The sequence below is a fragment of the Candoia aspera genome, chromosome 4 (genome assembly GCF_035149785.1).
Source record: "Candoia aspera isolate rCanAsp1 chromosome 4, rCanAsp1.hap2, whole genome shotgun sequence".
NCBI classification, from domain to species: Eukaryota; Metazoa; Chordata; class Lepidosauria; order Squamata; family Boidae; genus Candoia; species Candoia aspera.
In genome coordinates this window covers 75746154-75760710 of record NC_086156.1, presented here as the reverse complement: position 1 = coordinate 75760710, position 14557 = coordinate 75746154, and the positions used below count along the sequence as shown (strand labels likewise).

The window sequence follows — 14557 nt, the reverse complement described above, 5'->3', positions numbered from 1 at the left end:
CCGAGAGCGGAAGCTGGTGCGCCGGAGGGCCTACCATTGCCCTGTGGGAGATTGACTGTAAATAAGGATGTATGAATGGAAGGAGGGAGCCCTACTTAGAGCCAGAGACTCCTGAGGTCCAGGAGTGGGGGCTAATGGATCAGGAGTCACTGGGGGCTGTAGGGCGGGTCTCATTATTGAGGTGGTGATGGGTAGGGGATATTATGGTGGGAGCTGGAGGGTGGGCCATCTTCGGGGAAGACGCCCCTGGTGTTTGCTACCAGTGGCGTGTTCCAGCCCTCTGCGCTCAGACCCAGGCCCTGGTCAGCAAATCCATAGGGGCCCTGGTTTCCGGCTGCTGCTTTTTAATGTCAGGTCAGCTAATAACAAGGCCCCCCTCATATGTGACTTGATCACTTAGGAGGGGGCAGACCTGGCATGTATTACCGAGACCTGGATGGGCGCTGAAGGTGGGGTGCCCATTTCAGAAATGTGCCCAGCTGGGTTTATGGTATGGCACCAGCCGAGATCCCAGGGCAGGGGAGGAGGGGTGGCTGTTGTCATCTGAGAGTCTCTTGTGGCCTTCAGGGGCCCTGCTCCACAAGTGGCTGGCTGTGACACCCTGTTCTTCAAGTTGGGTTCCCGAGAACAGTTGGGAGTGTTGCTGCTGTACCAACCTCACTGCTGTGTGGCAACCTCCCTGCCTGAGCTGCTTGAGGCCGTCTCGGGGCTGGCGGTGGAGTTCCCCAGGCTTATGGTTCTGGGAGACTTCAACTTGACATCCTTGGGGTGTGCCTCGGAGGCAGCTCGGGAGTTCATGCCTACCATGGCAGCCATGGGCCTGTCCCAGATAATTCAGGATCCGACTCGAGACAGTGGTCACACCCCAGACTTGGTTTTCTTGTCAGAGCAGTGGCAATGTGATCTGAGGGGAGAGTTAGATCTGTCCCCATTGTCATGGTCAGACCATACTCTGGTGGCCCTGAGATTCTCTTATGCCACCCCCCTCCACAGGGAGGCAGGACCCATTCGATTGGTCTACCCCTGGCGACTGATGGACCTGGTAGGGTTTCAGAGGGAGCTGGGGGTTATACCCGGTGATCTGCTGCATGGTCCAGCAGAGGCCCTAGCTGCAGCCTGGAATAGGGAGGCAGCCAGGGCCTTGGACAGGATTGCGCCTGTTCGGCGTCTCTTGTCTCATCGAACCCAGCACTCCCTGTGGTTTACGGAGGAGTTGAGGGTTCTGAAGAGGGTTAAGAGATGCCTAGAGCGCTGCTGGAGGAAGACAAAGACTGAATTTGACCAAACACAGGTAAAAGCCGCCATTAAGGCCTACCTTGTGGTGATAAAAGTGGTGAAATGTCAATATTTCTCCGCTCTTATTGCGTCTGCAGAATGCTGCCCAACGGCCCTATTTAAGGTCACTTGATCCTTTTTGGGGAAGGTGGGTTCAGTGACCCACCTACAGGGCCATACAGAGGAATTTGCTGAGCATCTGCAGGACAAAATCGCTCGGATCCACTCCAAGTTGGACTCCAGGTGTGAGGCGTGGTCTGGAGAGATACCAGGGGAACAGGCTTACCCAGTTATCTGGGAGCAGTTTGATCCTGTTGGACCTGAGGAAGTGGACAGGATCCTACAGATAGTAAATGCCACCACATGCCATCTAGACCCGTGCCCCTCCTGGCTAGTAAAAGCAGGCTGGGAGGTGACATGCGGTTGGGTCCATGCAATGGTTAATACATCCTTGGGAGAGAGGGTGTTTCCAGCAACCTTTAAGAGGCGATACACCCCCTCCTCAAGAAGCCATCGCTGGACCCTACTGTTCTGGACAATTTTCATCCAGTCTCCCACCTCCCCTTTTTGGGGAAGGTGGTGGAGAAAGTGGTGGCTTTGCAGCTCCAGAGGGTCCTGGAGGAAACAGATTATCTAGACCCCTTTCAGTCAGGTTTCAGGCCCGGTTATGGGACGGAAACGGCATTGGTCGCACTTATGGATGATCTCTGGCGGGAGCGGGATGGAGGCAGTGCATCCATCCTCGCTCTCCTTGATCTCTCAGCGGCCTTCGATACCATCGACCATGGTATCCTTTTGGGGCAGCTCAGGGAGTTGGGGGTGGGTGCCGTGGTCTTACGCTGGTTCACCTCCTTCCTCCAGGGCCGATCCCAGTCGGTGTTGATAGGGGAGGAGAGATCGGCCCCACGGCCCCTTCTTTATGGGGTGCCACAGGGATCAGTACTCTCCCCTCTCCTTTTTAACATCTACATGAAACCGCTGGGCGAGATCATCCGTCACCATGGGATGAGGTATCATCAGTATGCTGATGATGCTCAATTGTATATCTCCATCCCAGGTGAAGTAAGTGATGCCGTGACTACCCTCTCTGAGCGTCTGGGGGCTGTGGGGGCCTGGATGGGGAACAACAGGCTTCAACTGAACCCTGGTAAGACCGAGTGTCTGTGGGTTAATGGTGCTTCTGTATCCGGGACATTAACATCTCTGGTTCTGGATGGGGTTGCACTGCCCCAGACAGACCCAGTGCGTAACTTGGGGGTCCTCCTGGACTCAAGGCTCCTGCTCAAAGAGCAGGTGACAGCCGTGGCCAGGAGAGCCTTTGTGCAGCTACGTGCTATGCACCAGTTACGCCCCTTCCTGGACCAGGAGGCCCTTCGAACAGTCACTCATACCCTTGTTATCTCTCATATAGACTATTGCAATGCGCTCTACGTGGGGCTACCCTTGAAAAGTATCCGGAAGCTCCAGCTGGTCCAGAATGCAGCTGCGTGAGCTGTTTTTGGTGCCCCCAGAAGGGCACATGTAACACCGCTGCTGTGCAAGCTGAATTGGGTACCAGTTTCCTTCCGGGTCCAATTCAAGGTGTTGGTTATCACCTTTAAAGCCCTACATGGCATGGGGCCAGGTTACCTGAGGGACCACCTCTTCCCCATTACATCAGCCCATCCCACCCGATTGTGCAGAGAGGTCATGCTGCGTACCCCGTCTGTAAGAGAATTTCACCTGGCGGGGTCCAGGAAGCGGGTCTTCTCCGCAGTAGCTCCCGCCCTGTGGAACATGCTGCCCCCGGAGGTGAGATTGGCCCCATTGCTCCTGGCCTTTCAGAGGAGTCTGAAGACCTGGTTCTGCCGGCTCGCTTGGGGTGGAGAGGGGAATAGATCTACATGGGGATGGCTGCTATAGACCACTCCTCCCACACTTGGACTGTTTTAGATTCTTCGCCACTTGGATTCTTTATTTTTACCTCTATTTATGTTATTTATTACTGTATTTTACTCTCTGTATTTATGGTGATGGTTTTAATTGATTGTTGTAAACCGCCCAGAGTCCCCTGACGGGAAGAGATGGGCGGGGATAAATCAGATTAAATAAATAAATAAATAAATAAAGTCCACCCATCTTAAAGCTGCTCAGGTTAAGAAACACTGGTGTAGATTGAAGAGAGAGAGGGAGAGAGATAAGATACGCCTAGAAGATGGAACACCACAGCAGGCCCAATTAGCACAATTGTATTAATTGTGGCCACACTTTACTTTCTACAATTTGTCACCCAAGTAGAAATAAGGTCATCATAAATCAGTGTCCAACTTAGTTTTACAAGAGACTTCTGAAAAGGCCTGGGAAATGACAAGGGCTGCATATTCTTCCAGCTGAAGCAGCTTGAGTAGTTTCAGTGCCAAGCCCAGGCCTGATTTTAAAAAAAAAATGGATCCAGACAAGCAGACTCTTCCAGAAATCCTGAAGTTGTTTTATTAAATGACTCTATGTATTCTACCTACTAAGTAAATTTGTAGGTGGTTTTAAATATATTTAAAATAAAAGAGTAAACCAGAGTTAGGAAGAAGAAAGGAATACCGAAGTCTACTCACCCACCCACACAACCACTCTCTCTATGCCTGCCTAAATCTTTTCAGTTTTTTTATTTTTTGCACCCAGAGGAAATTATTTCAGACTGGAAACAACTGCCAGTTCTCCCAAGATGGTGTTTTCTTCACATAACTTCTGTATCTCAGAGTGAATGCAGAGGAACTGGAAATGCAAGTGATTACAAGCGTCTCCAGTGCTCAGATTTCCCATATTCACAACCAGTCCTCTCCTAGGACAAGAAAGGGCTTTTTCCTCCCATCCTCTGGCCCATGCAAAGACATTTGGACGGTGGAACTGTTGTACGTCGGCTGGAACATTACCAACGATTCTGGGTAATACTGCAGGAGGCATACTTGGACCCAGTTTCGAGTGAGGTGGAAAGCTTAGGGCTGAGATTAACATCTGCAAGTGAGGGGGCTCACCTGCCAGAATGCTGCTCTGTAGCAAAACAAGACTTCACACAGAAAATTAAACATCAGGGAGAAGGAACGCTGGCCTGCACTAAAACACTTGCCCCAGACATCCAGTGTTCCATGTGCAAGAAATTATTTTGTTCTGAAGACCACTCAGTCACAATTGCCCCCTCCCCAGAACTGATGCAGCCCAGTCACCTGCCAGACAGATTTGAATGGCAAGTCCCAGAATTTCGGCCAGCGACAGAACTTAGCATCTGTGACAGCAACAAATACAATTAAATTACCCTCCTAGGATACAGCAGTTCAGAGTAAATTAATTTAGGTTGTTTGACCTTGTCGGAATGGGAGAATTGGAATTAGGACTGAACAAGAAATAGACAATTTTAGAACAGTAGGCTGATTTCTGATAAATCAAACTTTTCATGTGCTTTAAAAGGGATTTGCTCTTACCTGCTGAATATAAGGTAAATGAATAGGTTTACTGACTTAAAAATGAGATGAGAAATTATATGGAAATTAGTTAATAATGGTGCAACTGATATATTTTATCCTGAGGAAGGTCTAACTATGTGGTTGCTAAGAGTCTACACCAACTTGATGGAACATAAATCTAATCCAATGGTATATTGATCTAATCCAGTGGTATATTGTTCTTCGTTCTGAATACGTTGGATCCATATTTAGCCATATCAAATGAGAAGACACATCATAAGTTCAGTCCATTTATTTTCAATTCAGTTCTAAGTTAAGAGTCCTTTGAGTCAAGTTCAAGGTGGTTACACAAACATGTCAATGTACTTTTATTGGTAACAAGAAAGCAGTTTGTCATTGCTTTCTGCTGGGATGGTTTTTGAACAGACAAGCCCACAGTCCTATTTCCTAGTGGTCTTCTATCCAAGTACAAACCTGAATTAATTATACTTAGCTTTTTCAAGATCAGTTGGATCCTGCTGTGAATCTATTCTAAATATGATTAAAAGTGAAACAATATAGTAGTAGCAATTTTAATAAAAACAAAAAGTATTGGCCAAACAAGTCAAAAGTCATTACTGCTCTGCATGGGCAGAGTGTAAGAGCTACCCAAGGCTTTGTTGTGTGGGCATACTGTGGAAAAGCCTCTTGAAGAATGTCAGTTGTACGTGTTTATTGAAAGACCCCGGTAAAGGAGCTTCAGGATTCTGTAGTTTAAAAAGGTCTGGAGTAGCGTGATGTCAAACTAGCATTCATTTTGTTACTTGAAGTTACACCTGGTTTGCTATATTACTGGCTGGCTTTTTAAGGACTTGACTTTGATACCATATTGTGGATTACTGCAGGCCTGTCATTCCTTATGTTTAGATTTCTCTATGTGGAATATGGGTAATTTAAAAAATGTGGTGCAATACACTGAAATGTAGTCTACTTAACAAATTACTAATTCAGGCCAAACATGTTGAACTTCAGCCTACACTGGGATTAATTAGGTACATGTCAGTTTATTATTTGCCCCCATGTTGACTTTAAGTAATGCATGTAATTGAGGGGAGGAAGGTCAGCAGACTGTCAACTAAGACGTGTACATAACTATCCTGGAGTTTGACTCCTGTGAACCCCAAAATTATTTTTAAGACCTGTAAAATTAGCTCAAAAACTAACACTGTAAGAAGCACAAACTTTTAGATCCAAACCTAAAGCAAAACTTGGAGTATACCTTTGAAATCCGTGCCTAGGAATTAAAATGTATAATCCAATTGATTAAAATTGATTGGCTTATTATTTGCACTCCTGCTAGTCACTGCTGGCATATCTGAACAAATTTATGCATTTCCTGTTAGAAAATTAACATGTGTCTAGAAATATGTCCTTAAATTTCTGGAAATGAAGGTGCGTTGATTATTTCATTCTTTTTCCCACTAGTTTACCTTTCATTCATTATTGCTGCTGTATTCCACTAAGGACACCATAGTGGTAGGCACAGCTAGTGAGCTTCATGCCTAGACAGAATTAAATTATTAAATTCAGCTTCTGCTTTTGTCAATCTAAATGAGGTTGTTGCACATACTCCATTCTGTCCCCAGTCTAGTTCACCCCATGACACATTTTTCCACACACATTTCTCAATATGGAGGCCTAAAAATTTAGTATTTTTATTTGTATGTTTTTATGTCTAAGCAACTACTGAAAGCCAGTGGTGGTGAAGGCACCAGGTTAGAAAGTGAGAGACTGTGAATTCTAGTCATGCCTTAGGCATAAAGCCAACTGGGTGAACTTGGGCCAGCCACTTCTCTCAACCCTAGGAAGAAGGCAATGGCACATCACTTCCAAAGAAAACTACAAGGACTTGTCCAGGAAGTTGCCAAGAGCCAACATTGACTTGAAGGCGCACACACGCATTAAAAAAATGTCAACGCACAATAAAATACCTGTTTTTCCCCCACAATTACCACCTTGTGAGTTGTACCTCAGTTACTGTTTGAAATGGCCACAGGTTTTCTGCCTTTGTCTTAGAATATTTAAGTGTTCATGGTTGAGACCCCTTATAAAAGTTAAGAAATACCAAAAATTAGTTAAGGAAACACAACAGTGAGCATATTACAGCATCCGTTTAAAATCAATTGAGTAGTTGTATTATAGAGGCTTGAACCAGAACATTCTTTAAGAGAAAGGTTTAGCTAAGACCTGTTATTCAAGAAAGTAAAACCTAGCTTATTCTAAGTTCACCTCCTCCTACATAGAAAAAAGTATCGGTCACTGGTGAATTGTTGAAGAGGTTTATTAGAGACCCTTTGAGCACTATGTACACAGAAAGGCAGAAATTATTTCTTAGTTTCTTCCTCCTTAGATAAGGTTTTGATAATTTCCTCCTTTTTCGCTTGGAGACGTTCTTCCCGGCGCTTACGGGCCTCCTTGGTCTTAGACCTGCGGGCTTCAGCCTGGTCACTGAAGAACAAAGGAATGCTCATGATAGTGTAGTAATAAAACATTCATTTCAATATCTTTGATGTATCCAGTGATTATCTGTATCTGAACTGGGCCAGGTATTTCCCCAATATCATCATTTAACAGCCATGCTTCCCTTCCCTTCCCTTCCCAGATTAAATTCTAATTTTTTTCATAGAAGGAGCATTCTTATCTTTTCAACGAGGTGGCAATGGCTTTTCTTCTTCCTCAACAAAAATCTAGCTATCTTACTATTTATGAGGAGCACCCTAAAGATTTATTTCTGTCTCATATATACAGACTGATACAAACTTTGGGGGAAAATTTAGCTAACTCCCCCCCAAATGGAAAAAAAGGCAGGATGTTTATTTAAGGACTGCTTCCCTGTTGTTGGAAAGGGGAATTTTCCTGTTGGTTCAAAAACCCTAGATACCTAATTTTGACTAACCACTGCAAATTAACCTGGATGCACTAATGTGATTTAATTTCATCAATTCCACAGTGGAAGTACATAAACAACCAAGCAATCATATCAAGAAGTCTTTCTAACCACTATTCTCGCTTGACTCTCCCATGTTTAAAAAAATAATTGGAATTTGCACTGTGTTTTTTTTGGTGAATTTGCACATAGGCTACTCGTACTTCTTTTAATGAAGTGTTGCATCTTTGAATGCTGAAACCAACCAGATTCTTTTGGATCACACTTCCCAAGGCAGAAAATCTACACACCAAACCTTATTTTCCAGTATCTGTTTTCCACTTTTCAGTTTCTTAATGCGCAACACCTTCTTACCAGTGTTACATTCAAAACTGTAATACTGTCATGCCATGTGTGGTTCTTCATATGAAAAGAAGAACAGGAGAGAGACATATCTAAGCATTACTGAGTAAGCAACTCTGCCTAATGATTTAGTAAGATACTTACGCCAGAAGCTTCTTGCGAGCCTTATCTGCCTTCAGCTTATGGATGTGCTCCATCAGGATCCGCTTGTTCTTGAACACATTACCTTTCACCTTCAAGTACAAGCTATGGTACCTTAAAGGCAGAGAGAAAGAATTGAGTATGCTTTTGTAGAATACTGAGGAACAAATGCTACCTTATATAAAGAAATATCTGCCCAGACATACTCAGTGAGTTCTGCCTTGGCACTTGGACCTTATATTCTCTTGATATGCTTTCCCCAATTTGGTGTGCAGCAGAAGTTGTGAACTCTCATAGGCTCTAGGCAACATACGTTGCAGAATCTGGCAGCCTGCTCACCAAACCTTTAAGAAATTGACTTTATGTGGTAATCAACACTGCTAAGAAGCCTTCTCTATAATGTTCTGTTGCAGTGGGAAAGAATAGGCCCATAAGTAAATAGGTAATCCTGGACATTAGCAGACAATGTCACTACACAAAGATAAAGCCAGAAAATTTTTAAACGGCAAGAGCTGTGTAAGCACGCTTGTTTCATAGACTTACATATGCCGATCAATCTTCTTGGACTCCCTGTATCTACGTAGAAGACGCCTCAAAATTCTCATCCTTCTCATCCAAGTAACCTTTTCTGGCATACGGGCATTAGCTGTACCCTTTCTCTTTCCTGGAGAGCAAAGGAGGTGGATGTTAAACAAGATCAATCAACTCTCAATATTTAAAGGGTATCTGCACTTCTCCATAACCTTAAAGCATTTTTGTGCCTTATTATGACAGAAGTCTATATAAAACTGGTTTTACTGACATTTTTTATTATTTCAGAATTGTAGGCTGAGTTGGCAGCATACAAGTATCTGTAAATAAACAAACTTCCTCTACAATCTGATACATTTAATAGTGAGGGAAAACAGTACTTACCAATGCCCATGTGCCTGCCCTTTCGGCGAGCCAAGGTGTTTTTCCTGCACCGAGCTCTTGAGTGAACAGTCACGGGCTTGCGGATAATCAGGCCATCTTTTATCAGTTTTCTGATCTGCTGGCCTGGAATGGCAGAAAATCAATTACCAACAGATGGTACTGCTAAGAGCAAATCTGTAGACATCATGTGAAGAATTTTCTAACTTCACATAAATATATGCAAGTATGCTTATATTCTGCTCTAAATTCTCAGTTTCCAAATCAAGTTAAAACATACAATTGAATGGCCCTTCAAATTGCTTGTCTCATAAACTCACCTACTTTTTAGTCTAATACAAATTAGCTAAAAAATGAGATGGTTCTATTGTTCAAGCACAGTGCTGGCAAGTTTGTTTGTTTATGCGTGCATGCTTATAAAAGTGAAATCTGAGTAGGTACTTGCTGTTTTAAACCATACATATCCTTAAGTATGTCACGATAGGAAATGCTATTAACATAAGCAGGCATTATTTGAGGTGTACAAAATATTTCAATCTTGAAATATTCTGACCCCAAAACAGCCATTCCGAGGTCAGAACAAATCACTGCAACCTCACCAAATGTGTTCCAATATTGGAACAAGTTGTTTGGATCTTGCTAGTAGGTATCCAACCTCAAAACACACCATTTTGACTGCAAAGTAGAAGTAGAAGCGATTCATTCTGATTACTTCCAACAACATTGGAACAGCCCATTTTGGGACCACAATACTTCCACTGAGAAGAGAGCCTGAACTGGCAATTCTGCAGCTGGAATGATTCAACCTTAAAATGTTGAAAAAAGCACACCTCTAAGTGCTACAACATATGCCTCATGTTCATGGCAAATGATCACTTACGAGAGTTGGCATTAGCAATTTCATTGGTCTCATTGGGATCCAACCACACCTTTTTCTTGCCACAACGCAAGACGCTGGAGGCCAGCCTCTTCTGCAGCCTTAACATACTGAGGGAAAAAAACCACTACGTTTAAGTTAGAAATGTCATCCAGGAAAAAAACCCCGATGTGAAGATATAACATGGGAATTCTAAGTACCTAATTACTACTGATTTTGAATAGATAATATCTATGTAGGAATCTTAGATAAAGCCTACATGCTAGTTTAATAATCTGGACCTGTGACGATCAGTATGTAGACATGCTTGAGATTTTAACTCTTTTAAATGTAAACACATAAAGATTTGACATATTTTTTTTCTGACGAACCCTGCTTACAGGGCACTTTTATTAAACAGAGATTCCATTTCATGAAATTCTACCATCTAACATCTGCTTTACAGTTATGGTGACAATTGTGAAGGGGAGGAATTTCAAGGTAAAAAAACCCATTAACATGAAAAACACAACAGCTATTTAAACTGAGATTGTCCTAAAAAAACTGTTGCTCACTTGTTTCCTTTGCAAGAATCACCCCAACATATTGGCATACAATTCCCATTATCCAAGACAAAATGAAGGGTATCAAATTAGCCAAAGATACATTACAACTTTTGGATAATTTTACTCAGATGATTTATGGAATAAGAACTTGGCTATTTGTGGAAAGGTGGAGATAGTTTTAAGAAGCAGTATTATTCTAGATTTATAATCTTAATACGTTTATTTCATCAGGCATCCTTCAACTAAGAACTGTCCATATAATGATGAAAATCTACCTTTCAGAATTGTGGTATGAATCACTGTGTCATATACACTTTGATCTATGCATAATTTTTTCTTCAAACCAGGAATTCACTTTCAGATGTCTCTGTTACTGCAAGTGTAGATTTATAGTCCACAAACTAAGACTTCAAGATATAGAAAAGTGTTTGCACAACTTCAGATTACTGGGAAAGGATATACTGCAGTGAATGGCCCTGATGTGAAAACAGTATTCTGCACATACAAATAACATACTCAAGAAGTAGATCATTATTTAACCCCACTAAATAATGTATCCAGTTTATCTATTTATTTTAATATATTTATTTATGTTGGGCTTTTTTACATAGCTATTAGAAAAAACCCTCTCTGGACAAAGAAGTTTTTTGAGAGGAATCATCTGGCTCCTCGCTTTTACTCTGAAGAAGCACAGCCAAGAGTCACCTGAAAATAGTGAACAAAATTATGATCTGTGACTAAATGGTTTGAAAATATAGCAACGTGACAAGTGTTCGTCTACTTGAGAACCACATATTATAGCATATTCGTTAAACTCCACAATGTCTCTACAGTCTTATTCTTAAGACTCAATTAAATGAATGGAAGTTACTTGTAAAGAAACACGCAAAAGACTGCAGCCGGGTACTGTGGAGCGAGAAAAATAACTTTTATTTTAGAAATAGACGGCGCCAAACCCCATGAGGCCACCGATGCCTGCTACCGATCCTCCCCCCTTCCTCCTGCAAAGCCTTCCAGGCGCCTCGCAGTCTCTCCCTGTCGGCTGTTCTCCCTTACGAGAAAGGGACGCTTGGTAGGAGGTCCCGAAGGCTCCCGATTTTCAAGAGCCACGAGTCACGTTTTCGTCGCCGGGCTCTTCCCCGCTTCACAGGCCTCTAGGCCGCACTCCTCGGCCGCCTAGCCGCAGCCCTTCGCGCCTCCGTTCCCCACAAGACCCTTTCGCTCCAACCGCTTGCCTTTCGGACCACTTCGCCAATCGTGGCCCTCAAGTCTCACTCCTTAAGGCTCGCCCTAGGCCCTCAAGCCCCTCCATAACAAACTCCTCACCTCATGGCGGCAACGCCGACGGCAATGAAAGGAAAGAAGGGAAGTGGCGGAGGGCCAACCCACCGCACGCAATGGGCTGCACCACTCGCCTCCACCCCAACCCCACCATCGCCTTGCCTTCCTCACTTTTTATTAATTGGCATTTATTTTATATTACACCCTTAAGTCTGACTTTAAAGCATGTATCGAGGAAGACAGGTGACATTACGGGTAAACAAAAATATACCCTTCCCTCCAATGAGGGGTAAATGGTATGATCCAAAGTCTCACGGCGCTTGCGCACACCTCTTGGTATGTTATCGCTGGGTGAGCAGTTCGGGGCAGAAATGTTGCGTTTGTTCCATGAGTGTGCGCGAACTGCTTTGCGCATTCTTACATTTGACGTGCTACTCGTACAGATAGTAATTTGCTACAACCATAGGGATATGCATTTTAAATTACCGCCTTTAAAAAAAAAGAGCAATCTAGAATTTCCTCGTAGCCGTTATTAGCCACTTAGCGACCTCCGCCTTTTCCCCTCATTTTCGGAGGTCGCCTTAGTAAACAGTAAAGAGATTTCGTGTTTTTCTGAATTGTTTTATTTTGCATAAGAGGCTTTTTAAAATGTCTAAATCGGTTGGAAACTTGCTCTACAAATGCCAACAGTTTCCCCACATCTTATTTGGGGGGGTGGGGGGTATTGCGGCTGAAGAAAATAGGAGAGACAGACCTGCGATACCATTCGTGACTCTCTCTCATCAGAAGACGGGCTGGAGAATTGGGTCGAATTCCTCCTCATTCTCCATTCAAAATATCCCTACTAGAATCGTTGTTTAAGAGGCTCGCTCCAAGTCCAGGCCTAACGCTAGTTGCTTGCAAACTTTTTGTCTCACTGATGAATATATGCTCTCATGCCTTTGTCGAGATCAAACTTTTCCAAAACTGCCTGTTCATCCAAAGGAAACCTGTATTCAAAAAAGGTAGAAAATCCGCCATTTCTTTGCTATCTATTGTTAAAAGCGAAATTCAAAACGGCCTATCACAGCTACAGTACTGTACTCCGTCCAAACCTTGGGCTTCTTCGTTTTATCATATCCAATCTCCCGATCCTGTTGCTTTCCGGATATGCTGGACTATAAACTGCATCATCCCTAACAAGTACAGCCAGTTGCATGCTAGTTTGAGGGGAAGAGATAAGGATGATACTTCGAGACAGCTGGATGCTCAACGAAGTTTGAAAGTTACTTTTCTAAAGCTGATAGCCTAGAGGGGGGCGGAAAATGGATCCCACGAACGCGGAAGTTGGCCTCCTGAAGTTTATGCTTAGTAAACCTGCGTTTTAGTACAGCATGCTGAATCCGTGATCGCGCAAAACTTGCCCGGATTCAACTTCAAAGAGTGCGCCTGCGCGATATCTTGCAAGTTGTAACATGCTTCGGAAAATACTGTATTTCGTTGGGATTATTTTCGCTGACCAGTAAGAAGGAAGGTGAGAGTTTAGCCGTGAATAAAACTGTGGAGTTAGTAGGTTGAACATTTTCTCAGAGCAGGACAGCAAGATTAACGTGATCCTGAGCTGTTAGTGGTTCTATTTTCGTCTTAAAGACAACAATGAGGTTTTGAATGTACTTATATTGGTTGCATTCACATGACACATTGAACCAGTTTAGCCCCATTTTGCAAACTCAGCCCTTACGGTTAGTTCATTGCGTTCTTCACATGGCATGTGTTCACACAAAACACTAAATTGCTTTGCTTAACCATATTTTATTAACCTGCATAAGTCACAGACATGCTAAGTGATAAGGAAAATACATTTTCGCTTTCAGTGTGAACTCAACCAGGGACTTCACTCACTGGGTCATGCATTGTATTAAACCAAGCTTTATTTAATAAATAAAAGCCCAATTGCTATGTTCATATAAACAGCTAAACCCAAATCAGACATCCCTGAATTAAATATTAAGAAAATGAAAGGGGAAAACCCTGTACCTTATGATGAGTTTCTAGGAGGATATATAAAACAATTTAAAATTAAAATTAGAGTTGAGTATAAATACTTCTATAGATATTTTGTTTGTTTTAATATAAATTTAAACATCTGTTACTGTTTAGTGTGTGTAAATACACTAAACCATAAACTAACAATTTTCCTGGGACTTATAGCACACTGAGCCACACATTGTAAGGGGTGAAAGGTCCCCTGTGCAAGCACGGAGTCGTGTCTGACCCTACTTAGCCAACCATATTTTAGCTTGACATGTCAACAAATCACCCTAAATCATAGTTTTTTAATCATGGTTTCTGAAATACACAGTGGATGAATTTGTACAACTTGTTAAATCAAAGCTAAAAATAGATTACCATGCTACGTGAGCAAACCACACTAATGGTACATAGTCTGACCCTTGTTTTTGTGATTTTCTTTTTCAGAATGCTGATATTCTTCTGTTGACTACATTGCTATTAATTTGGGGCGTTTATGTGAACTGAACATGCCATCATAAAAGAAAATCATTGTGCTGATCTTTTTTTCACTTTTATCTAGTCAACTAATATTTCTATTTAAACTGGAGACAGTTCGTGAAGCATGTGCTTATTTGTATAGGAAAATGTATTTTTGATGTGTGAACAATTTATACTGATTCCCCCTCCCCTTGGGGATTTGAAACAGATTGCAAACATCGGTTAAAGTAGAATGGCTCACAATGTTGAAAATTGATTCACAGATGCTCTATTGGATATTGGAGTTGTTCCATACCCATTTTAAACCATTAGCTAACAGCAGTTTAAATCAGAG

General features: G+C 42.7%; 2 protein-coding genes across 2 annotated transcripts in view; one reads left to right on the top strand and one right to left on the bottom strand.

The window, feature by feature from the left end:
* Positions 1 to 14557, top strand: part of MED1 (mediator complex subunit 1) — a 249068-nt gene that overhangs the window by 232719 nt on the left and 1792 nt on the right. The gene's annotated exons all lie outside the window — the stretch shown is intronic.
* RPL19 (ribosomal protein L19) lies at positions 7012 to 11885 on the bottom strand. Its single transcript, XM_063300627.1, has 6 exons — positions 11779 to 11885; positions 9911 to 10017; positions 9034 to 9156; positions 8662 to 8782; positions 8122 to 8232; positions 7012 to 7196 (listed from the first exon to the last, which is right to left on the bottom strand). The coding sequence occupies exons 1-6, from the start codon at positions 11781 to 11783 to the stop codon at positions 7073 to 7075; spliced, it is 591 nt and encodes a 196-aa protein (XP_063156697.1). The 5' UTR covers positions 11784 to 11885; the 3' UTR covers positions 7012 to 7072.